The sequence below is a fragment of the Cryptomeria japonica genome, chromosome 5, assembly GCF_030272615.1.
Source record: "Cryptomeria japonica chromosome 5, Sugi_1.0, whole genome shotgun sequence".
Lineage (NCBI taxonomy): Eukaryota > Viridiplantae > Streptophyta > Pinopsida > Cupressales > Cupressaceae > Cryptomeria > Cryptomeria japonica.
Genome location: NC_081409.1, coordinates 531,413,756 through 531,441,537, shown reverse-complemented (window position 1 = coordinate 531,441,537; position 27,782 = coordinate 531,413,756). Strand labels below are relative to the sequence as shown.

Genomic DNA, 27,782 nt, shown 5'->3' with positions numbered 1-27,782 from the left:
TTCTTGCCCAAGCAGTTGAGTGGGAAGGCATCCTCACCACATGTACTAATGATGTGGACATCATCGACTTCCAGATTAGCAACTTGCCAAGTGTCACTATGGAGGAGGTCAGGCTCATCGTGTCTAGATACATCGAATCTGCAAAAGGGGAAATTGGACACTCACCTCAGTGACAATAGCAGCTGTGCTACATGTCACTTTCTCATTCTTTCAAACTAATAGAGTTTTGAGAAACCCTAATTAGGGTTTGTAGCTTTCAATCTAGGCCCTTGATCACTGTTTGAGCTTGGCCGTTCATTTATTTTTGAAAAACTATATAAGGCTACCTCCTCTCATTTGGAGAGTGTGAGGTTTTTGATGTATTGTTGCGTGAAGGTCATTTCCAAATAATATATTGCATGAGCGCTTTCTCTTAAGGCTTTGTAATCTTTGTTGTTTGAATGATTAGCATGGTTTCAATTTCCTCAACACTTTAGTTAAAGTTAATTTAGATTTGCTTTCATGTTGTTAGAATTGAATGAAGGATTTGATAAGTGTTAATTGACGGTGTATCTCTGCTCATACTTTTGGTGAATAGATGATTTCCATTTCACTGTGCAAAAGTAGTCTGAGCCTATCCTCTGTGCATGCCAATATTTCAATCATAAGCACAACCCATTGAAGATTGCACCCGCTTTGTGTAGTTGTCCTCAGTGTGGCGAAGCAAAGTGCGGTTTCCCGAGAGCACCCAGTTGATACCGTCTCTGGAGTTCGTAGGTTTAGATCAGCTTTCTCAAACCCTATCCCTTTTCCTTTTTTGAAAGTCTAAATCCCGGAAAATCCAAAAAAAAAAAGAGAGAGAGCCTAAAATTGCTAAATCCGTCTAAGTCCAGCAGCTTCAAAGACAATTGTTAACGTAAGTCCCCCTTGAGATTTTCAGCAAACACTACTTGAGTAGCTATCCCACTAAAGTCGTTTGTTCGCACATATAGACCTTGGAATTAGTAGTGATTTTTTAGGAGAGGATAGAATACCTTTGGGTATCTTATTCTAATGTTTGGTAGATGATAAAACAGACACCAACATATCCAAATCAATGTAGAAGGTTTGTGAGCCTTTTTGTTTTGATGTACTATGCTGCAACACATCTGCAAATAAAACCTCCTTCACCCTTCTCACTAAAAGAACAATCTTTTGCAAGGATTCAACGGGGTCACTGAAAATTTGCTTTTCTTTATCATGTTTCCAATGTACCATTCTCGATAAAATATAGAAAATTGCTAACCTTCTCAATATTAACTTTTGGAACTCCTATATGATAGTTACAACTGTGCGATGGTCTGCTGTCCAAAGAACAAATGCAAGCTGGAAACAAGAGATAACAACTATTTGGTGGTTTGAATTCCCACTGAATACAATGCTTGGTTAGTTGAAATGCTCTTCCTTTTCAGCTAAAACCATAAACTAACCATCTCAAATGACTGAGTGGTCTTAAAATGCGCATTCTTGTAGCTATTCGTGTCTGAAATCAGCAACAAATAATCTGATTTTCTCAAAATCAGCATCTCAAAAGAGGAACAACTGCCGCAAAACTCAACTCATTTAGCAAAAGGAATAAATTTGAACATTCTATCAACTAAAAACAAAATAAATTTCATCACTGAAGTTATCAATTGTTCTCTTCAACAAGAAACATATACCAACTTAAATACGTGTTAAGCCGATTGATGATGCAGCTGTTCAAGATTGAAAATCATAACTCATAGTCAGATTTTTCTAAAACCAGCAATCTAAAAATAGAATAACAATTGCAAAGATGAATTTTTCTCATTTGTGTAGATACTGGAAGCAATATAATAATGAAGATTTCTTTTACTACAGCTGAAAATTCATCATAATCAATCACCATTTGAAATACTCTTTCCCTCCTCCATAAGTGACTGCCATAACACTGTTAAGTACTCAAATATAACTTCTTGGTGGCTGGACTGTATCAAAACAACAACATTAAAGAAGTAATTGAGACTTTTAAATCTCTGTACAATCACCTATTTGTCACCACCAACCTTTGACACCTTCAACTGATATTCTCTTGCATGAAAACTGAATATTAAGGCAACATTATAATGTTTTTGCCTCCTCAATCTATTACTCATGAAGAGTTCTTCAAAGATAGTTAAAGTCTCAAAACAACTCCTCATACCACAATGATGTTTTGTACTTCTTTAAAAACTCAAACTTATAAGTTTAAACACCATGCAAGGTTCATGCAATACAGCACAAACCCCATCATGAAAATACACCTTGGCTTGTTTCAAAACATTGCATACCTTGATTTCGTACCATAAGTCAATCAAAAGTTATGTCTTCTAGAAGGTGCTGTCTTCATGTATCATAATATCCCATGGGGCAACTTCTTCTACCTCATCAATTCTTTCTTCTTTATCAGGTAGTTTTCTAGGAGGATCGCCAATAAGAAATTCATATTGTGCTTGATCACATGATTTTGCACATCATTAGAATTAGATCTCTGGTCTTCATTTGTAACTTAATGTAAATCAAGAAACTGATCACAGGGGAAATCCCTCCTCATCTGCATGACATCAACAAGCTTTGGTGGCCTCTTAAGCAAATCATTTGGCACCACCTCATGTTTGAACACCACACGTGGATCCCATGTCCTATTAATGCCATCACTTGTGCTACCAAAATCAAGAAGCATCTCAACGTCCATCACAAAAAATAGATTATCAAAAGATGACTCTGCATCCTTCTCAAGCAGTGAGTTATCAACAAGCTGAAAAGTATTTCTATCCTCTTGCTGAAACCAATCTTCTTATTGTCCCAACTTTGTTCTTACAAACTTAGGAAAGTGTTCTAAATTAAAATCTTCTTGGAGCCTATCAAGCTCATCAATCACTTCTTGATTTCTTTAGCCCTTTCCTTATTCTTTCACTCCTTGAAATCAATCTGATTTTTTGCTAGTAGTGCCATCTGAGTATCTTCTAATGAATCCTTTGTTGATTTAAGCTCAAAGGTGAGCTCATCAACTTCTTTCTCTTTCCCTTTCAATGCGCATCAAAAGTCTCTTCTACAAACTTAAGGGTATGATCCAGAGTTACGCGACTCGCGGCGAGTCATGCGAATCAGCGGGTCGGGTGACCTTGCCGGGTCACGGTGACCCTGACCCGGGCTCGGACGGGTCAGAGGGCGTGACTCGCCTGACTCGCCGAGTCTGAGGGTCGTGACCCGACCGACGTCACTTAAAAAAGTGCAGTCAAAGAGGTTAGTCCAAACTATAATACACATTATGGGGTTGCATTATTCGGATGTGGGGGAAAAGGGGATTTAGAAATGCCTGCCTTGGTAACTAAAATTGTCCTTGTCAAAGCTAAAGTTGGATTTGTAACTTTAGAAGTCAAATCTGCAAGTGCTCCTCAAATTTGTGGAAACGCGTGTTCTTCACTAAGCATCTGATGCTTTAGTAAATGAAACTAACCATACATTTCCAAAGTAGGAGATTTGTACATATGAGATCTACTTGCAAAGAGTGGTGGCTTTTATTTTCCCAGCTCTCACTCTAGGTGTTGAAATATCTTCTACTATAAATTAGAGGTGTTCTAAAACTTTATCTTTGGATTTCAAGGAAATTGTTTCTTTAGGTCCTAGAACTTGTCACGAGTGTCATTGACCTCCATTATCTCTGGGGTCTCTGCTTTTATCTCTTTGGTGCTGGATCTGCTAATGCTGCAAAAAAATTGGTAAGATTAGGTGATTCTTTTGTATTCATAGCTTTTCTCCTTGCCTTTTCCTGTAGATACTTGTTGAAATGATATTTTTTCTTGTTGACTGTTGAGGATGGAAAGTTGTGGGGTTCAATCTTTGGCTTGACAATGTGTGAGCTGAAATTACTCTACTGCCTATTATTGGTTGGCAAGATCCATTTTGTAATGTGATTGCCAATAATATGTGTCTTGGGAGGAGCAAAGTCTTGCCTAGTGGACATGCTCATGCCAGATGCTGAAGTGAAAAGGGATGTTTCCATATTCTAACATCTGCACCCATAGTTTTAAAACTCAGTGAGTACTCACAAGGGTTTAAGGAAAACAAGTAAATCACGCTCAAACTTGCTACTTGGCAGAAATGGTTTTCAAAGAGTTTTTAGAGGACAATGGTCTACTCTGAGTGCATTTATGGTGTAAAACCTGCTCTGAGCACACTCATACTTTTTCATCTGCCCCACGCGTTCAATTTTTCAATCGTGCATTTTCACTCAGTTGTGTATGCTTCTTCTCTGTTCCGTGTGACCCATCTACTTGCACACACTTGCAACTCACATGCCTACAACCTATGTGCCTGCTGCTCCTAGGGAAGGAACTACTTCTGCATTTGCTACTACAACCCAAGCCTGCAATGTTTCAATTTGCAATTTTACTCTGCTGTTCCAACATAACCCAGCCCAGCAGCTCTGCAGGTTTGGCCACCCTAATTATTCAGTTCTGTGTCTACAATTTGAGTATCATTTCTGGCCTATGATTGATTGCCTATATTTTAGAGGGATTTGGATAAAACTTACATTTTTTAACGGAATTTGAGTAATTATTTAAGCTGTTGAATCACTAAAACCAAGTCAAATTTGGTCTGCAAAGTTTTTGCCAAGTCCAAGTTTTCAGACTATGGATGATGTTATAGTGTCTTTATGCTTAATCAATAATGGGTGTATGAAACAAGTTTTAAATCGTTAAAAATCTCCAAATTTCAAGGGTTTTCTTATTTTGCCGAGTCGTTGCCGAGTCATTGCCGAGTCCGAGCCGAGTCACGAGCCGAGTTAGCCTTGCCGAGTTAGAGCTGAGTCCGAGTCTGGGTACTTTGGTATGATCCCTTTCAAAATGTAAGTATAGGTAATCTGATTTCATTGTTTCCAAAGCTTTTTTAACTGTTTGCAAATCTGCAAGATTGGGTTCTCCTTCAATGCCTTTCTGTCTCTTCTCAACTTGGGCCTTCCAAATGAGGTCTTCAATAAATTTATGTATGCCATCAACTCCTATCAAAACTTGTACCACTTTCTCTTCTATGACCAAAAATTGATTGTTCAATTCTTACAATCACTGGGCCTTTGATCTAAGTCAGAAAAGTAACTTTGCTTATCACACAATAAGGGCTCATGTGTCACTTCTTCAAATTATAAATAGGCTTCACTCTCTTCTGGATTATCTTGGAGCTCCCTCTCATTGGATTTTATTTGAAAATCAATCTTGAACGCTTCCTGCTAGGAAATTACCACTCAAATTCTGAATCGTCATCACTATAGTGATGTATGTGCTCATCACTATTTTATGTTTTGAATTTTTCAGCTAGTTCCACTTCATCATTAATAGCAGCAAAATTTTCAATAGAATCATTTTGGCGCTTCACACCACATGCTCCTTGAAATGTGACATTTTCTATTACACAAAGTTTTTGAATGTTTATATTGCTCACATTTAGTCTCTACTTCAGAAATTTTCCGCTATCAACTTCTCATCCTATTCCTCACGCTCCACTGTCATATATGGTTTCAAAATTTCTTCACATTTGTTAACAACAATTTTAGCTAAGACATTTTCAACTAATAAAGAATCTTGGTCATCCTTGCTCATACTAGCCAATAAAATTGATAAGAGTGGATGGGGAACATTATCACTCTCATTGACCATCAAAGACATGATTTTCTGCATGGCTTTTAAAATATTCTCAGCATAATCTTTTCTGACAACAAAGAAATAGTTGAACATTTGGAGTATTAAATCATTACAGTCAAGATCAAGCATCACCACACAAGTTCTAACCTTTTCTACAATTTCTACAATTTTTTACTCTCTTAGCAAGCGAAGGATGTTTAGCATCATGGAAACTCTCTACAATCAGCTGAACTACTACCTTCATTATGTAATGTCCCCTACTGGGAGGCTGCCAATTCCCAATGATTAACATACATCACTATGCATTATTATGTCTTGAATCATATTATGAAAATTAAGGAACAATTAGGATTCATAATACAATTGACAGCTACTATACTTAAGCCCCAATCCTTCTTTCCTAATCATCAACCCTAACAGAGGATGGGGGATTACTTGTCATAAGGCGCTTGGAAACCAGTCTACAAGTAGGCTCCCTCAAGGTTTCAGGACCACGTCCATATCCTATCTTGGGCTTACCTATCTTGTGAGGTATTACTCTGCCTCTCCCTAACAAAACCAACCCATCCTCATGAGGGGCAATAGCGAATGATTAAGGAATGGGATATTAATATAATAGTCTTTCATGTACTATGAATGTATATGAAATTAAGTATGATTGTCATACATATTGCAGTCTATATTAATATTACTATTAAATTCTGCATAAGAACATTATTGGGCGTCATATATTAAGCATACATATTAAGCAGATCCCCATGCATACCACCAAAAACAAGGATGCTACTGCCTGTAACTTAATAACAGTTCTGATCTGATCTGATCGATGGTGATATCCTTGGATGCTTTTAACTCCTTTCCTTTATATCTCTCAATGTAAGGGAGAGGTCATACCTCTTCATCATGTATGCCCTTTGGCAAGAGACACACCCTTTCACCATTAGCACCCTTTGAAAGAGTGCAACTCTTCTTTATTTCTGCCCTTTGAAAGGGACACAACCTTTCACAATCAGATCTGCACTTCTTATTTAAATCAAATCTGCACTTCTGATTCCCAAATTCTCCCCCTTCAAATGAGTTCTTTTCTCCCTTTAATACTTCATATTTGGGGGAGTCTCAACTTATCATTTCATGTCTTTTGACCATTCATTAACTTTAATCAAATTTTAAATATATTTATTTATATTCTTTTATATTTTAATTTAATTATAATTTTTATTCTTTTGTCTTTTAATTTTTATTATTAATAAAAATATATTTCAAAGCGGGGACATTATAGTCCACCCCACCTAAGATTGTTTGTCCTCAAGCAGTGATCATGGAGTGTTCAAAATGTTCTCCATCAACTTATTCTTCTCTTGAAATGCCTTTTTTCAGTTTACTTGAGATTTCCTTGCATCCTTTATCTTCTTTAATGTTTGCACATTAATTACATTTCATATACTCTTGATGATTCATCTTTTATATCTGCATCACACCACTTCAATAAAGCCGTCGTCTTCTGCTTATCGAAGGCTTTTGGTATATAAGCCTTTTATCTTGTTGTCCTCATTTTTGAACTTTCAAAAATTAGGCAACTCCCATGAATTTTTCCTTGAAATTCATAGTCTTGTTTCTCTAAGGCACGTTTTATGAGGAAAAAACTTGTATTGGTTGGTGTCTAATCATGCGTGGGTGATTTTGCCATCATTGTTCAAGTTTTGGTTGATTTTTGCCTTCATTTTCCTAGCTTTCTGTGCAATTTCGGCTTTCAGATCAGTCACTGCAAGTAGGAACTTTTTGACCTCATTGCAAGTAGTAGGAACTTTTGGATGACATTACAAGTAAATGCACTCGTAATCGGGCCTCTGAGACCTGATTACAAGTTAGTTCATTGTTTTAATTGTCAAGTTACTTGCAAAGTCGGGTCTCTAGAGCATTATTACAAGTTGTCTTGCATTATTACTTGCAATTGGGTCTTTAAGATCCAATTGCAACTAAAGTTTATTTGGTTGTGCATTTTATCAAAGTCAAGTCGGGTTTTCTGTCCAACATTGCAAGTAAATCAACTTTACTTGTAATCGGGGTTTTGAAACCCGATTACAAGTTCACTTTATAAAAGAAAAGAGATACACTTTGGTCACTTGCAATCGGGATCTAGAAATCCGACTGCAAGTATGTAGGGGTTATTTTATTTTGCGAGTTAAAATCACTTGCAATCGGGTCTCTAGAACCCGATTGCAAGCCCTTCATGTTTCACCATTGGCAATGTATATTTTACTTGCAATCAGGTTCTTGAAACCCGACTGCAAGTGTGCAAGTACTACCCTATCACATGTAATCAGTCCTCCAAAACCCGAAATTGGTCCAAAATGCACTTAAAAACACTTGAAAATGAGTCTCTAGGATCCAATTACAAGTGCAAACTTGTATTTTCCCATTACACATATGAAGTTGCATGTTCGTTCTCCACAATTGCAAGTCAACGCTCTTGTTTTTCCACACATGTAATGTAGTCCTCAAAACCTAAAATTCACTTATGAGCCCATTTTGACATCAATTTATCCCTTCCCTTGTCAGTCTTGTTTGCATGCACGATCTATCAAACCAACAAATCAAAGCATGGGCATTGTTTTATAACAATTTCATCTTGAATAAGGTGTTATGGGTTCCTCATCAGTGAACAAAAGAAGAAGAGATACAACAGTAATTCATGGGACAGCCCAAGGGTCAATAATCCTCATGAAGTTATCGGTAAATAGAAGTAATCTTGTGACAAAGTGAATTAAGCATGGAGAAAGAACACAACAAAAGAAAGAATTTCCCTCCTGAAGAAATGGTACTACCCCAAGCATGTGATAAGGTTGAAGTTCGCTGGCCAAGGACACAAAGACTATCAAGGGTGCAAGTTCTTGTTCCGGTTCAAGATGCCACTCCCAAACTTGAGTACTTAAATCATAGAGTGTCTTATAATAGCATAAATATCAAATAGATGATGACGTAAATAGAGTCGTGTCTCTGGACACTTAGTTTCAATTATGCATTTGTAATTTCATTTTGACAAATTACATGTAATGTCAAAAATTGTAATTGCAAGTAATCACATTACTTGCATTCTTGTAAATTGTAATTGCATGTAAACAAATTACAAGTCAAAAGACAATAGGACTGCAATTTGAATAAGTCATAGTTAGTTGTGGAATAAGTCTCAGTTGGTTAGATTTCTCCCACATTTTGCTCTTAGACCCTCTCCTATATATAGACGAGGGTGCTCTATGTATTTTTTATCTTTTGGCAATGCAACAAAATTCTGCTAGTTTGTATGTGCACTCTAAGACTTTGACCTTAGATGTAAATGAAATTGCTTTCAATAAAAGAGGCAAGTTGTGTTGAGACTTTGTGCCAATTCAAGTTGTTATGTGACGACATTTTCTTGAATTGATTGTGATTTTTGTTCTATTTTTCAAAAGGGATTTAAATTCAATCTTGCAGAGTTTGAGCTGCTAATTGTATTTAGAGTTATAAGTTAGGCTTTTAGACTTGGTCTTGCAGATTTTGAGCTGCTTATCACGTTTAAAGCTAGTGTAGAAAGCTCAAGTAAGGAGATAACTTGTAGACTTTGTGCTGCTTTTATTTTTAAGACTTGTGCATGTAAAGTGAAGTGCATCATATAGACCAGTGATGAAAAACTGTGATTTTCTAAAAAACTTGCGAGTACTCGTCCACCATTTTTGGCCGCGAGTCACTCACTTCAAAACTTGCGGACAATTTTTGCCCTAACTCGCCACGAGTTAAATAGCTGAAAATTGCAAAAAATCGCGTGTTATCGAGCAAAAAATCGGTGGTTAAAACAAAAAAAACTTAAACTTGCAAAAACCTAAAAATTTTCACTCATTTCACAGCCGCACGACGGAGGTTTTTAACTATTTGCGATGTGAAATACACCATGGATAGCACATGAGTCGCATTCTTAGATTTCCGGTGCATAGTCATGTGATTTTGTTAGGGCACAGTCACAAATTCTCCATAATTCATTTGCTAACGGCTAAACAAACCTCCCAATGCTGCGAGTTGTGGTTGCCAAGGGAACACGAACTGAGGCTAGGAGTGCACAGAGTGGCCGTCAACGAACTGAGCAAAGGGAAAGTTTTCAGAGCTATTTTATTTATATATTTTATATTAATATACATTATATTTATATAATATATTTATTAGCAATATTACTCTTGAATATATTTTGATATATAGTCACATAGCCTACTTTTAAATATATCTTTTTTGTTCTTTTAATAATTATTTTTATTTAATTATGTAATTTAATTTCGATTTTATTTTTGATTTTGAAAAATAAAATAATTTGAATGTCTTTAACCTTATTATTTGAAATATTATATCTTTTTATTAAACATCAAATAGATATTTTATAAGTTTGAAAAAATGAAAATAATTGTTATCTTATATTAATATCTTTTAAGGATTATACTTATCAATTATCACCATTAATAAATATGTAAATGGTATCTAATTTTGATTTATAAATGATGGAAATCGGTTATATGTTGTGCAAATCTAATAATATGCATCATTTTGAAGACTATTTAAATTTTTTTTATATATTTTCAAATGTTTGATAAATCTGCCAAGGTATTGCCGAGTTTTAAAATTTTTTGGGTCTCCCGAGTCATTGCCAAGTCTGAGGTTTTCAAATATGATATAGACAGACTTTGAGCTGTTGTGTGTTGTACACTGTTATCATTTTGAGAAGGTTGATAGGACAATAGGAGTGTTGAAGACTTTGTGCTTTCATTTCTATTTTCCTGTCCTGGGGAAGTGACAAAAGTCTTTGTGTTTTCATGGAAACTTTGCTTCCCTTTATGTTCTAAAAATCCTACAAAAGTTTCATTTCTGTATTTACTGTTGTTGCTGTAACTTCTTTTCTGAAATAAGAGAAAGAATATCGTCTGTTCTGAAGAAAGAGAATAAGATGTTATCCCACCATCCCACCCAAATTAGATTAAGTATTTAGTTAGTAGAAAAGGGGGAGCCTTCCCTAAATTAGGAGAGTTTTATACTCACACATTGTGGCTGAAACCACAATTTTGCACATCTTCCTAGGTGTACAAAATTTATCAACATATCTTTTAACTCAGATCATACCACTTATTTACTTCTTCACAAGTCGGCAATGATCTTCATAGAATCCTCCCTTTGAGATTGGTGTATGAGTTTTATCTGACTTCTTTTTATTTACATATTCCAACACCTTTCTTCTTCATTTTCAATCTTATATATATGTATATATATATTTCAAGATATGCATTTTCCTTCTAAAATAGATATGCCTCTTCACATCTAATAGATATATCCGAACTGGTCACACTCCTTCAAGAACAAATTATTTCTTTTTATAATTATCATAAACCGCACCTCTTAAAAATAATCACTAAACAAATTGCTGCATATTAGCGGCTATAATAAATCGGTGTCCTCTATTATAATGAGCTGCACCTTTGGATGAGGATGGGCCTTTAACTATAATTAATTTGTTTTATAAACTATGGTAACTAACTTTGATGAGTCAGCCAGCATCCTTTGCAAACTAAGTCTTGGCATACCACTTTGAATCGCATCTCGTTTATTGTTGATTCTGTTATTTGTGTGATCGCTGCTCTTTAACTCTTCTTGATCGCTGTAATCTAGTCGAGCATATCAATTTGTCTAATGAACTATTGTTTATCTTCTAATCACTGCAGTTTGAGAAGACAAATGAACTCACTGTTTGCATTATTCTTCCATGTGTAATCGTTGCAAGCTGATCATATTCCCATCTTTAACAATGGTAATCCAGTATCCTTATACCACTAATCACATCCTAATATGGGGTCTCTTATCTTCCATATTAAATCGTTGTAGACCATCTCAAAATGATTCCCAATATGAAATGGCTTTGCAAACACCCATGAACCAAACACGGCGCATTTACATGAAAACACAAAGCATACACATGGATTTACACAAACATGAAGCATACACAAAACATGAATCATAGACATGAATTTATGCAAACACGGATCATATACGCGAATACATGTATTGTTAGATTCCTTCTCATTGACTAGAACGATTCATTGATTATCTTTACCTTGTAGGATGGCAGGATCAAAGCTTTAATACCATTTGTAATGCCCCCTACTGGGAGGCTGCTATATTCCAATGATTAACATACATCACTATGCATTATTATGTCTTAAATCATATTATTAAAATTAAGGAACAATTAGGATTCATAATACATTTGACAGTTACTATACTTAAGCCCCAATCCTTACTTCTTTCTTAATCGTCAACCCTAATGGAGGATGGAGAATTACTTGTCATAGGGCGCTTGGAAACTAGTGTACAAGTAGGCTCCGTCAAGGTTTCCTATTTTGGGCTTACCTATCTTGTGAGGTGTTACTCCACCTCTCCCTAACAAAACCAACCTATCCTCATGAGGGGCAATAGCGAATGGTTATGGAATGGGCTATAAATATAATAGTCTTTCATGTACTATGAATGTATATGAAATAAAGTATGATTGTCATACATATTGCAGTCTATATTAATGTTACTATCTGCATAAGAACATTATCGGGCTTCATGTATTAAGCACATCCCGATGCATACCACCAAAAACAAGGATGTTGAAATGTCCCCCACAATTTTTTTCAATTTTTACACACAATAATTTCACCCATTAGCATTAGCATGATAAAATATTGAGAGCAATACATATTGGTGGTTAGACCAACCACTTCCACTTTTCAGCGAGATAAATAAATACTAGAATTTAACAACTATTTGGCGGTATAACTAGCCAATTACAAATCCAAGAAGATTGAAGTAAACAAGATAATCACTCAACCACTTATTCAGCGGGAGGACTGGAAATAACAAACTATCTACTCAACCACTTATTCAGTGGGAGGACAGGGGTACAAAATGAAATAGATCTAGATAGGTGGCGAAGCTAACCTCTTCCACTTATTCAGTGGATGTTGTGAAACAATTCAGAATGAAGTTTGCTATTAGTACTACTAATCAACATTACAATACATAACATGAATTGCAAATCAAGAGATATCGCTGTCCAACAGCTGCAAATGATGTTTAATGTATTTCTCAAGTTTCAAGAGACTCTCTACCAAAAAAAAACAACCCCCAAACTCCAAACTCCAAATCTGATATACTTCACCAGCAAACTGAAAACACAAACCAGCAACATAAAAACACACTAAAATGCTCATAACTCCTCCAAAACTCAACAGAAAGACTTGAAACTAAGTGCAAATGAACTCTAGAGAGGAGGCATCCAAACGAAGACCAACAACCAGTTGCAAATCTGATCAAACCATTAATGCACGCCTTCCAAGACAACCACAAACATGGTACGGCCTGGGAAGGAGGGCGATTTGCAATATAAAATTCAAAACTACGAATTAACCTCTGAAAACTAGCAAAAAGGATCGCCTAGGCCTTTGGAAAATAAAGAGAGAATACCCAAAAGCAACAAAAATTCCCTCTTAGACTTGTGATGGAAAAACCATTTCAGCTCTACAATCAACCGACAACCTGGAAACTCACAAACACCTCAAAACACACTAGAAAACATCAAATTTCACCACAACAATGAACTCCATCTGTTCTTCAGTGTAAAGAACAGTCTCACAATCTCAACTAGTTGCTATCTCTCAAGCAAGAAACCAAGAACTAGCTAGGAGGTATGCATTCCTTGAAGCAATCAATTTAAATTTCGGCAGCACTTTGTTGCAAATATTCATGGATACCAAAACAAGAGCCCAACACTCTTATTTATAACCTTGGTGCCTCCAAATTCAAATTCACATCTCCCCCAAATGGACGCCAAATCCAAATGCAATATCATTTTACATTAATTTGAAATTTGCATTTCATTTCCCCTTTCTTCCCAAATCGACCTTCATAAGGTAGCAAATATACTTTATTAAAAATGTCAATAAAATATAATGAGCATCCAAGATGAATAAGTGAAATATATCCCAAATATTAACTTTTTTCTTCCTAAGGCATCCATCATGCCTTAACTGGTATTTCACTTTATAAAACATTTCATGAGCACATAAGGAGGGACGTACCACTTAAGGAGGTCCAATAATAATATAAAACACATTAAGTGAAAATACAACTTAGGTGCCCAAACCTTATGACTTAAAATAATACTTTATCACCTCAACTCGTCCCCTTAAGTCATAACCAGAAATACATAAGTCACACGCCTAGGCCAAGGGGCATTAAATTATATTAAAAATACTTTTCCCATGTGCTAAACAACTGCCATAGTGAATTGAAAGCTAAAAGTACTGAAAATTGCATTGCCAAAAATAGCCTCTGATCTGGACCATTGAAACCTGCCAAAAATAGCACTTACTATAAATAGCATCCTGCTAAAAATAGTGTCTCCAAAGTGATTTTAACAACATTTTTGAGCAACTGTCGCAACTTACTAAAAATAGTAATTCCGGAAAAGTCCTCAGATTCAATTGCATGTCACACCATTGTGTAGCTCTCTGAAAACCTCAAAAAATAAGTTGTCATTGCCCCTACTTACTAAAAATAGTAAGTATACCAAACTCCACTGATTGCTACGCATGTACAATCATTGCGAAGCTTTTTGTAAACCCAAAAGGAATCCATAATCAAAACTGTAAAACTCCAACATACAAGCCACCAAAATTGCCAAAACATCCTCCTAGAAAATAGGAAACCCTAATTCTGCCTCTGACTGACCAATGGGTCTCGGGATTGGCCAACAGTCCCGAAAACAAACCAGAGTGGAAAAGGAGACATTACAGATGTTACTGCCTTTAACTTAATAACAGTTCTGATCTGATCTGATTGCTGGTGATGTCCCTGGATGCTTTTGATTCCTTTCCTTTATATCTCTCAATGTGAGGGAGAGGTCACACCTCTTCATCATGTATGCCCTTTGGCAAGAGACACACTCTTTCACCACACTCTTTCACCATGAGCACCCTTTGAAAGAGTGCAACTCTTCATTATTTCTGGCCTTTGAAAGGGACACATCCTTTCACAATCAGATCTGCATTTATTTAAATCAGACTTGCACTTCTGATTCCTAAATTCTCCCCCTTCAAATGAGTTCTCTTCTCGCTTTAATACCTCATATTTGGGAGAGTCACATCTTATCATTTTATTTGACTATTCATTAACTTTAATCAAATTTGAATTATATTTAATTATATTCTTTTATATTTTAATTTAATTTTTATTTTTATTATTTTGTATTTTAAATTTTATTATTATTATTTTTTGTTAAATTATATTTCAAAGTGGGGGCATTACACATTATGTCATCATTGTGGGACTTAAGGAGTTGTAATCCTTGTTAGTTCACTTATGAAAGAAATTAGTGCAACTCTTACTTCTTCATCTGGGTGTCTCATAAACGTAGGCTTAATTGAAGAATTCACATTAGGGACTTTGACAATTTGCATCTTTAAAAAATCAAATTGATCTATTATTGATAAACAATTTCCCACTGTATCCAAAATGCAAAGTAATCCATCCATTTATTGAAGCAGGTGTTCAAGTCCCTTACTGGCACTGAAAGGCTTCTCTCCCAATTTTGAAGCCATGATTCATAGGAAAGTGAATACCAAAGTTTTTGAATTTTTTCTATAACAATTGGATGGAGGGATGAACTTAACACAAACAATTTCTGAAACAATGTTATACAAGTGAAGTATCTGCAACAATGGTTAGCTTTTCAACAGGTTGGTAGATCACTAGCTTTGATACCATTGTAATATACACGTCTAATTTTTTTTTGAAATTAACTTTCAAGTGAAAGTAAGAGAGTAATATGCAATGCAACATAATTTCCACTTTTTGATCACCTAGTTTCTGAGATGGGCAATGTGAGATCATATGGTGTTCAGGATAATACAATTAAACTGAGATGCTGCATTTCAAAGGAAATGCACTAGGCAGGAAGCCAACTGATACCACTTATTTAGTGCAGTGCTTATGCAATATTGATAGAAAGGAAATGCACTAGGCAGGAAGCCAACTGATACCACTTATTTAGTGCAGTGCTAATGCAATATTGATAGAAAGCACACAACCATCTGTTCATCAAGGTGCGATTACAAACATCACTTATTTAGTGGGAAAGTAAAGGACACTTAAATTATTCAATGGGAAAATAAAGGGCACTTCCACTTATGCAATGGGAAAGCAAAAGGGCACCTCCACTTATTCAATGGATAAGCAAAATACAAATGAACCACTTACTTAGTGGGGTGAGTAAACAATCAAACCTCCACTTATTCAGTGGCAATCAATGCAAAGCGACCAGTGATTTAGTGGGGTGAGTACATTAATCAAAGAGCTCATGCCAAACACACTGGTGGTACTACCATCCAGTGTTTACAATGATTCATCAAATGTAATAAACTGCTGGAATATTTCATAAAACATGGATAATCAATGTAAACACAAACCCAAGAAGGAAAGAACGACGAGATACCTTGTATGAATGAAGTGCAATAAAGGTGCAGGTCTGATAACACCCTTTTTGCTGCCATTTATCTGTCAAATTAGACTGGGATACTTGCTAGTAATGCATAGAAAACACAATTGGAAGCATAAAAACATACCCAAAATGCCAATGTCTGAGAATGCATCATTAAAATCCTCAAATCTCTTCAAACTATCATGGAAAATGATCCCGTATTAGATTGATGTGCAATACCAAAAGAGTGCAGGTCTGAAATGTTGAACTAGCAACTAGTACGATAGGTACACAGTTATATAGAGAGGGGTGGGGGGGGAAGGGGGGGGGGAGGGGCATGAATCAATATAACAACAAATTTTACCAATTTAAACTTTGTCAATTTCAATCACAAGTATATAACTTATCTCATTAACATATTCATTGCATACCAACATTCATATGTGATCTAACTAATGTGAACACAAGTAGAACACAAGATATATACATGGAAACCCTTATGGGAGAAAACCACGATAGTAAATGCTTTTATATAATTCTTCTTTTACAATGTTTGTAGCATAGAAATGGGACTCGGACTCGGCAAAGCCGACTCGACTCCGGACTCAGACTCGGCAAAAAAAACTCGACTGGACTCGGCAAAGTGAAAAACTCAAGAAATTTAGAGATTTTAAAAGATCTAAAACTTGTTTCATGCACCCTTTATTAAATACACCTTAAAGACACAATAACATCATCAAATAGAAGCTAATTTCATTACATCATCAAATAGAAGCTAATTTCATTACATATACAAGTATACATCAATCACATAAGCATAAACACAAATTGTAGCTGAAGGAAATAACAAACATAGATATATAAATATTGTCAAATGTATACAATATTACAAAACTCATGGAATAAAAAATCCATGTCATCATATGATCAAATGTTCCATACAAATATCAAAAGTAAAGACAACTACAAGCCTATGGCTCAGAGGAGCCTGCATCCCTCCTACGAAGGCGTCTAAGGTAGGCCCTGGATGATTCGACAACCATTGTAATGACCCCTTTTCTGCTTTAGTTTGTTTTGGGGTCTGTTGGCCAATCTCGAGACCCGTTGGTCAGTCAGAGGCAAAATTAGGGTTTCCTATTTCTAGGAGGATGTTTTGGCAATTCTGGTGGCTTGCATGTTGGAGTTTTACAATTTTGATTCTGGATTCCTTTTGGGTTTTCAGAAAGCTTCACAAGCCTCGCGATGGTGTGACATGCAAACGAATCTGAAGACTTTTCTGGACTTACTATTTTTAGTAAGTTGTGACGGAGGCTCAATATGTGGTTAAATTGCATTTGGACACACTTACTATTTTTAACAGTATGCTATTTTTAGTAAGTGCTATTTTTAATAAGTGACAGTTGTTTTCTGGTTTGTGCCCTAACAGAGTTTGGAGACACTCACTAATTTTAGTAAGTACTATTTTTAGGGTTTTGGGTTGAGCCAGTGCAACATAGGCTATTTATGACAGTCCAACTTGGCATGATGATCCAGAGATTCAGTTCTATTTTTGGCAGGCAAATTGGATTCAGTTTCTTCAGCTTGATTGTATGATCAAATGAACCTAGTCATTTATTAATTAAATAACTTAAGTTATTTCTGCTTTTTGGGGGTGTCTATCTTAAAAATATATTATTGAAGATTTTAATCTTTGAAAATGTGTAAACAAGTGCTTATGTTGGGTGATTCCTTGTTGAGGAAAAATGTTTTATTAAGTGAAATATTAGCTAAGGCATGATGGACGCCTAAGGGATAAATAAGTTAATTTTGCAATATATTTCACTTATTCATATTGGACGCCTAAGGAGGAATAAGTTGATTTTATAATATAATGCACTTTATCACCTTTGGTCGCCACATTATGCTTTATTGATATTTTTATAAAGTATATTTGCCTTTTAGTGAAGGTCGATTTAGGGAAAAGGAGAAATGAAATGTAAATTTCAAAATAATATGAAGCAAATGTGCATTTGGGTTTGGTGTCCATTTGGAGGGAATGTGAATTTGAATTTGGAGACACAAAAAGCTATAAATAAGAGTGTTGGGCTCTTGTTTTGGTATCTATTTGCTATGATAACGAAGTGCTGTCAAAATACTGTCAGACTCTTGCTTCGAGGGATGCATAACTCCTAGTGCTTTCAATTTCATGCTTGAGAGATTGCTCCTAGGTGAATTTGTGACTGTTTCTCGTCCAGAGGAGTAGATTGGGCTCAACGAAGATGAAGATTTTTGTGGTTTCTGATTTTTGGAGTGCTGTTAGTGTGTTTCCACGTTGTTGTTTTCTAGTGTAAGCATGTTTTTGTTCTTAGCTTCTTGTGTCTGTGTCAGCTCATTTTGGGTATTTGCTTGTTCAATTTCTATGCCTTGGGCGATTCTTCCTGTAAGTTTTCATTGATTATCTTGGAATAATGGATTTTATATTACAAGTTGAACTTTCTGCTGTAAACGCCCTATGCTGGGAGGTGATTAGATTGTGTGTTATGTGGATTTTGAATTGTTAGTGTTATTTTCTCAGTTCTACCTTAGTCGTTGAATGCCTTGGGTCCTTTGGGGTGTGTTTAAAGTTTGTCTGGGTGTGATTAGAGAAAGATAGAAGTGTTTTGTGGGGGTTTTGTGTTGCTGGTCTGCATTTCCAGCCCGCTGTTCATTTATATCAGATTCTGTTTTTCGAGAGTGAAGTTGGTATTTTGGTGTGTGAGTTCATTGGTGTGGTGAGAGAGATCTTGGTAATTAGTTGTAGCTGTTGGTTTGGTTATTAGCACTTGTATATCCATTATGATTCATATTGTAATGCGTTAGTAGTACTAACAACAATTTCTCTTGATTTCTCTTAGTCCCACTGCATAAGTGGAAGAGGTTGGCTTTGCCACCCATCTTTGGACAGTGGTTTCTAGTAATTTTGAAAATCCATATTGTGTATTGTAAAGCTGATTAGTAGTACTAACATCCATCTATTTTGGATTGTTGCTCTTAGTTCCACTGTTTAAGTGGAAGAGGCTAGCTTGCCACCTTTCTAATTTATTGTAACACTGTCCCCCCACTGAATAAGTGATTGAGTTGATTGTAATTTCATTTTCAATCCTCCCATTGGATAAGTGGTCGAGTGATTGCTGTTACTTTCAGTTCTTGTAATCTTCTAATTGGCTCGTTGCATCGCCATACTGCTGTAGAAGTTTCTTTCACCCGTTGGATAAGCGGAAGGGGCTGGCCTGCCGCCCAGTATTGTATTTGAATTATCATTTCCAATAGGTTATTGAGCTAACGATCCCCTTAACACCATATGCTCTCACCCTCCCACATTGGGCCCTCGGTGATCGGAAAGTGAAAGGGTTACTTTCAACAGTGTTTGATTTCATTATCTAACCCTAACGGGTGTTGGTGTTGTTTGTAACTGGGAAAAAATCCAAAAAAAGCTAAGGGGTATATTTCAGCCATAGCCTCTGCCTGTGACACCGTGCCCACCCAAACCAACATCAGGTATATGAATATCTATGACTGCCTCTGGTTCTGTTGTCTCTGCTCGTGCTCTTTGCTCCTTTGCCATGGCTACAACCTCAACCTCTCTATCTGCCTAGTCGACCCAATCAATGTTGTCGTCACTAAAGACAGGTTTTGTAGCCTCAGTGGTCCACTCGGCTTCAGGATCAACCTCCTCTAGAATGATAGGGGGAGATGTCATTCTGTGCACTTCGTTTCTGTTTGAGGGGGAGGTTGTAGTGAACAAAGACAAGATCGTTCAACTTCTCCACAGATAATCTATTGCGCGTCTTGTAGTGTATGTACTCAAATATACTCCAATTGTGCTCACACCCAAATGCGCTGCGTGGTTGGCTCAAAATGCGAATGGCCAACTTCTAAATATTTGGTGTTTTTGGGCCAAAAAAGTTCCACCAATTATCTAAAATGAGAAAAATAAAAAAAAATATTCTCACTCTCGACTCATTTATCAATATATAATAAAATTAAAATTATGCCTTAGAATGTATTTTTACCTGGCATCATAGTTGTCCTACTTTCTTTGCAAATAGGACGAGAGAAGTTCTCCCCTTGAGCACTAGAAAACAACTATATCTCTCGCATAATTTCGGTAATACAACCAGCAAGTGCCATCCGCTCTATGACTGAGTACAACCCACTAAGAACCTCCTCATTCGCCTTGAAAGTAGGGTGGAAATGGAATGCCAGATTAAGATAATATGCTACTGCATGGATGGGCCTGTGAAGCTGGTTTGCCATCTCTTATCAATGATATCCCAAATTGGACGATACCTACTCTCATCTCCTCCATACACGGATCTGATGGCCTCCTTGGCCCTATCCATGCCCTCATATATGTAGTCCATTGAGGGCTTTTCCCCATCCGTAACTCGTAGGAGAACCATCAAGGGCTTAACAAACTGCAAAATTGCAAATATTGTGTAATTTATAAAAATGAGCAAATAAGAGAAAATGATGAATAAATTATTTAACAGAAACTTAAATTGTAGAATTTATAAAAAATTTACCTTCATAATCTCAGCACAAGGGGTCCAAAAGCCTCCCTCATCAAAAATGCAATCTGACATATCTATCCTTGTAGCGGTAGCAACATAGGATGAAGAAGCCCCACTCCTCACTAACAATCATACGTCTCAAAGCCGCCTTACACCGAAGCATGAACTGTAATGTAATGAAGTTAGTGGCAAATCTGGTGATTCCAAGACGAGCTAACTCCCTCTGCTCCGTGTATTGCCTCACAAGAGCTAACACCCATGAGTGATTATATACAAATTTGCAAACATTTTTTGCCCTTTCTACACATCTCTTAATCCATGGGAGTTTCCCAATATCCTCCAACATGAGGTCAATGCAATGGGCGGCACATGGAGACCAAAATATAGATGGGTGCCTCTCCATCAAAAGTCTACCTACAACAACATAATTTGCTGCATTATTGGTAACTAACTGCACCACGTTCTCCTCACCCACGTCATGTATCACCTCCTCTATTGCTTCACATAGGAATGTGGCATTTTTGCAGTGTGCGGAGGCATCAATGGACTTGATGAAAACAATGCCCCCTGAAATTAAAAATAAAGCAAGATCAACGATCATTCAATAAATCATTAAATAAAAATTAAAAAAAAATTAATGACTAAATGAAATTAAAATTAATCAATCACCTGCGGAAGAAACAAGAAAATTAAGGAGAGTTCTATTTCTCCTATCTGTCCAACCATCAGTCATGATGGTGCAACTTGTCCTACTCCATATCTGGCGTTGATCCTGTAATTCACCCTTCACATCATGCACGTACTATATTTGACAAAATTGGTCCCCTTAAATCAGATTCAGACGGGGCTTTGAACCCCACCCTGCATATGGTAATGACATCAACCATTTCCTGCCAATAAGGAGACCTGTCACAAATAAATTAAATGAGATAAGTATGTACTATGTACAACAAAAAATCAAACAAATATTCAAACTATAAATATTAAAACAATCAAACAAAAAATATTCACCTGGCTGCAAAGAATGGAATAGTGAAGTAGTACCAAAACCTACCGACTACCAATCTAGTAGCATCATGGACCTCCTTGTTCCAATCCATGCTCTCAAGCGACGGTTGGGAGCCAGGAGTAGTGCGAGGCTCAAAGTAGGAATCCAACCTAGATTTATGAATTCTAGGACCAATGCTAACACTCCCACTACCATTGGTAGTGCCAGGACCATGAGCATAGCAGAAGCAAAAGCACTAGCATTGGGACGATATGGAGGCATGGAAGAAAGCCCTCCAACACAACCAATGCCCACCAAATCCTCCTTTTGCTTCTTCACCATTTCCTTCTTTTTTTCAAGTGCTTCAAGTTGCACATAGCACTCACGTGTAGCTTCAACAGTTGCTAATGTGCATGGTTTGGCATCATGGCCACGTATGCCGACAAGATGGTATTTTAATCTATATATTCTTCCATGGAATATTGTTTTACAAAATTTACACTTTGTCTGTCCTTTTTTTTGCTCGGGAAAATCTTAATGATATTTCCCAGCGGGGTCCTTTCTCACTGGGAGTTTAGAAGCAAACATTGTATGATTGTAATGTGAAAATTGAGGCAAATAAAAAAGTCAAGGTTGCTGCAATTATACATTATTACAAAGATAAAAAAATTAATATTTGAGAATTTGTGCATTGTCATAAATTAATATAAAAAAAATTGTACATTCTTTTCAAAAAACTAATGTAGGTACTAAGGTAGGGTTTGCAAATTTTTTAAAAAAGAAATTTAGGGTTTGATCAAAATTTCAAACCCTACCTTTTTTTTAAAGAAATTTACAAACCCTATCTCTTACCTACATTAGATTTTGAAAGAAAATGTAAAGCTTTCAAATGAAATGATTAGAAAATTAATCAAACAAATTGCAATGAAATTTTTGCTTACAAGAAACAAAAAAAAACTCAAAAAATCAATCTTACCTCTTACAACAAGCGTGAAATGAGATGCAAACTCTTCCTCTCCAACTCTTGATGCACCAAATGAAAGTATAATGCAGCCCCAATGTGATTTATGGACGAAATCTTGAGCTTCCTCCTTGCTGTTTTTCCTTCAATGAACCCTTGTTTCTCCTCACAACTCACCTTTTGCCTCCTATTTTGCCAAATGAATGAAATGAAGCTCACTTTTAGGCTAAAAGTATAATATAAACAAAAAAAAATCAATTGAAAACATATTGTAAGTTTTTATTTTTAAACTTAAAATGTCATTTCCGCCGACCGAGTCTGGGAGTCGGGACTCGCCAATCTCGGCGAGTTTGGGCGAGTCTGGACCTTAGACTCGGCCGAGTCCGAGTCCGAGCCCCCTGGACTCGCTGAGTCCAGGCGATTTTGGGCGATTTTTCGTTTCTCTGGTTTGTAGGCACCAACCCATTGGAAGCACTAACTCCCAAATCTGAATTTTGTGAGCACCAACCCACTGGAAGCACCAACTCCCACTTCATAATTCGTGAGCACCAACCCACTTCACATAAATCTAAATTTCGACCTTGACAATGTTGCTATATCAATGGATGATGGATAATTTGCAAACCCTTCAAATCTGCATATACATCTTCATATAAATCTGTCTTGGATGCACTTATTCTTTTCTCAAATCTGCACTTTCAATTATATCTTCTTCATAAATCTGAAAACAATCTTCTCATGTATTTGTTCTCTTTGAATTTGGTGTATATTTATATATCTGCTTTTTAACTTACATATCACACTTTTCTTATTCACATATTTTCTTGTATTTTCTTTTTATCACATACACCATATTCACTATATTATTTACATAACATTCTTTATTACATACCACATTCTTTATACCCACAACTTCAACACTTACACACACTCTTTTTTCATCTTATCAATGTCTCTATTTATTTCTTCATATATTATAGAAGAGATGTATCCCTTATGAAAGTAGACATCTTTAGAAACTAAAGAAATCGCACCTTTTGTTAATAGCTCTTTTCATTAATTAAATCACACCTCTTGGTTATACTTTGATCGGTTACTTAACAAATCATAATCTTGTTTTCTTAATGATTTTGCAACCCTTGGTCATTAGTTTCAATTGCACCAATATTTACGTCCTCAGCAAGCAATGATATGCTTTGTCATGTATCGCTGCCAACTCAGGCCAGCTGCTTTGTCCTTTGTCTTTATCGACCAGCATCTAATCACTACTTCTATAAATCGTTGCCTTATGTTAATCGCACCTTTCTCAACACATTTAGATCGAAGGTTTTTGACTTCGATTATATTCTGATTGACTTTGAAGGAGACTATTGTTTTTATCAGGGCTATCCTTTGTCATTTAATCTCTGCACTTTTACACAAATCGCAGTTTAAACACTTAGTCCGTTTACTTTTAGAGTGTTAAGTAATAATGCTTGTGTATTAGTTCACCAGTCTCTTTTTTGAAGACAAACTTATCAATATCCACTGCCTTTGTGCTTCGTTCTTCATTCTGTCCTCGTTTATGTGCATGGTCGCTGCATCTTTATTTAACATTCACATCGTTGCTTTATTCTTTAAATCTAACCTATCACCATCAAGGTGTAATCGCTGCTCATTATTAGGCAAATCTTTTATATCACTGCCTGCTTCTTACTTCCGAATTCTGCAGAATGTTATCGCTGCCTTTTCACATAAATCGCTGCCCTTTGGTTTTCAAGACCTGTAGTGTCGAAGTGATTGCATCTGCTAGTAAGCGAGCTCCCAAGGATGTTTCTTTGGTTTTAACTACAACACAAACTTGCTTTATTAATCCACTGTTTTGGTCTCTGTCCATAATATAGTCGATATTCTTTAGTTCCTTGGAGTTGTCTTTTCAAAGGATTGTAGCGCTGTTTTTATCTTGTACCATCTCGACCAACACAAGTAATGGTAAATGTTCTTTGTAGTCTGTCCACGTTCATGCTAAGTATCTGAATTTTGATATAGTTGTTATGTCATTCTTTAATTTCTTATTGTATTGTGGCTATCCTGAATGCTGATACTAATCATTGTTCTACAACATATTCTCACCTTCATTTCCATCCAAAGTACAATGTGATCAATTATGGTATGTCTCTTCTTCATTTTTCTGTGCAAGTGTAATTGCTGACTTTTCTTATGTATATTCATGTCGCTGTCATCTGGTGATTGTTATTTGTAAAGACAAATTCCCATCTTTGCTAATCACTTGTTTGTATTATTCAATAATTTCCACCTTATTGAATAAGAATCGATTTGCATTATGAATCAGACTTCATTGCTGTTGCTTCAAATCACTGTATTATTGGACTTTATTTGTTGTTGTTGTCTCAATACTCTGCAAACAACAAAATCGCTGCTTAGAGAATTTGTTCTGCTTTAAGGAAGTCGGTATCATGAAGTCAATTGTTGCTTATTTCAAGATTGCATCACTTTAACATATTCATTATTGCCTTTGATCAAATATTTCAATACTAATATTTATGGATCTGCATTTATGCCACTATCAATTTATTACTGTAGTAGTATTGTGTCATCACAAATCTCTTTGTTATCAATCTTACTTTAACATATCAAATAGCATTGTCTCTTTTTGACATCAATGACAATATTTCCATCAATAGGTACAAAGGATTGTGCACCCCCTAAAGGTCATGAAGACTTCACAAGTCCAGCTCCAAACTTATGGGAATATCCTCTAAAGGCTTGGATACTATCATACAATCAATAAATCTTCAATAAGATTAGCACTTCTGCCTAGAAGTTCTCATGCTGTCTTTATAGGCACAAGACAACATGTGGTATGGCCTCACTAACAATTGTTGTCGGGTTAATTAGTAGTTGTTAGTTGTTGTTGAGGGGTCGGCGGTTAGTCGACGGTTGCCAACGGTTTGCACTTGCAGCCGGTCGACACCCTTATATATGTTTATGTACTTATCTTCGGGTGATGTTATCTTAGACGGAAAATGCTGTTTTGGAGATACATTGTAACTCTGTGATCAATGAATATATTTGTGAGTTCTCTATACATTGTGCATATGTGTACTGTTATGTTTTGCTTGCATTCTGTTATGTTTTGAACATGTACCCTATGGGGCAAACATTTGGCGCCGTTGCCTGAACGAATCTGGAGAATGAATTAACTGAGGGGACGGTAGATGTATGACATGGCAAGAACCCTATAATGGGCCAACTAGCAAGCGAACAAAGCACAAGTGACGAAGAAGTATTCGAAGGGGAAAGAGCACCGACAGAGGACTGTGCAAATATACTGAAGGCATTGGGACTTACGTTCGTAAGGAGGTGGAATGCGTAGAAGTTCCCGAGAGTGTGATTTGGGATGCACTCGGGGTAAGTCCAGCAGTGGATAGTCCGTCTTATGTGCCACTTACCAAGGCTTTTAGCACAACACTTTATTGCTCTCCACAACTTGCGAGAAGAGGAAAACCGGGAGGATCGCCGCCAACAGATCTTACAACGATTCGAGGAGAGGACCCGACGGGAAGAGGAGCGTTACGAGAGCCGTCGACGGCAACAAATACTCAATCCATATGAAGGAGGTAATTGATGCCATTGACTTTGAACAAAGATAGGAAGCGTGTGCCGAAGGGACAAGAGGACGAGCATGAAGCTATCCAAAGAACATTAAGGTTGGAAGAGCAAGCCGAGTGGAGATGGTGGCTACAGAGAATTGTAGAAGAATTAACTGAAGGGGACAACAGGAACACATAAGGGTTACTCGAAGGAAACTAGGAGAGTGTTGAAGGATACGAAGTGGACCAGAATGCCGAAGGGGATACCAGTGGGAGATTGGCTGAAGTTGACCAAGCATCTGAGTTGATCGAAAACACCCGACGCTGTTTGGGACACCTGATCCTCACATTACAAGAAATTAGGGATGGTGGAGGAGTGGAACCAGATACACCGTACTGAAGGGAGTCAAGGGGATCAAAGACTAGAAGGACACAGAGTGAGGAGCACACCGAAGACAGACGCGTAGAAGATACGAGAGCGATTGAGATTGTCAGGAGGACACCAGGGCACTGTTGTCAAAACAATCTGTTCAAGTCCAGTGCACCGAACTTGGGAACAATTCCAACTAGACCAAGTACACAGAGTGGGTCATAGGGAACCACCACAATGTTGAAGAATTAGAAGCTGCTGAAGTTCACGGGGGATGGAACGTAGGACCCCATACGACATTGCAAGACGTGTGAAACAAGTTGGTCAGCCAATGGGCAGACCAACTAGGATGAGTGGGTGGTACAATTTCTCGCAACAGTATGGGGAGTGGCAATAGACTGGTTCTCGGAAGTAAATAAAACCATGGTCGGCACATGGTCTGACTTGAAGAAAGTATTCCAAGCAGAGTTCAAACTACTTCGTGATGATATCGAAATTGTAGCGGAGATCTATAGTATGAAGCAAAGCAAGCATGAGAGTGTGAGAACATACAATCAACGACTCAAGGAACTGCTCGAGAAAATGGAGAATCAACCGATGGATGGATTGAAAAGACGTTGGTTTGTGGAGGGATTGAAATCTTCCTTGAGAAAGAAAATGAAAGTTGTTCCCCCAACGTCATATGAGGATGCTTACAACAAAGCTATGGATATAGAAAGTGAAGACAAGACGTCATGGAAAAAGAAGAACTGATCGGATGATGATGATTCTTTAGAAGGGAGCAGTAGCGATGAGGAAGCAAGCAAGAAGGTCATGAAGGGAAGTAGCAACAAGAGTAAAGGGGAATTATGGTGCGCAGACTGCAAGGAAGGTGGTCACACTAAAGGCACATGTCCTAAAAAGGCATTCTGTGACATTTGTCAAGTATTGGGACACTCCACCAAGGAGCGCCTATACAATATGAAGACCAAAAGTGCACAAGTGCTCCTTGCGTAGGAGCAACCATCAACAGCTGCAACAACGGCCAACCCACAGTAGCCGGCCAATACAACTGCATCATTCGGTGGCTACCGAAACAACTGAAGAGGTGGAAAAAACAATAATAACAACCATTGGGTACAGTACGATGCCAAAGGCCGACCAATGA

General features: G+C 36.9%; 1 protein-coding gene across 2 annotated transcripts in view; it reads left to right on the top strand.

Annotated features, from left to right (window-relative positions):
* The window catches only part of LOC131069161 (urea-proton symporter DUR3), a 31,950-nt gene extending 16,650 nt beyond the window's left edge, over positions 1-15,300 (top strand). For both annotated transcript variants that reach the window (XM_058004515.2, XM_059221508.1), the window contains exon 6: positions 15,260-15,300. In XM_058004515.2, the coding sequence (XP_057860498.2) occupies positions 15,260-15,285 (26 nt within the window). In that variant the 3' untranslated portion in view covers positions 15,286-15,300. The remainder of the gene's footprint in view (positions 1-15,259) is intronic.
* Positions 15,301-27,782: the final 12,482 nt, after the last annotated feature.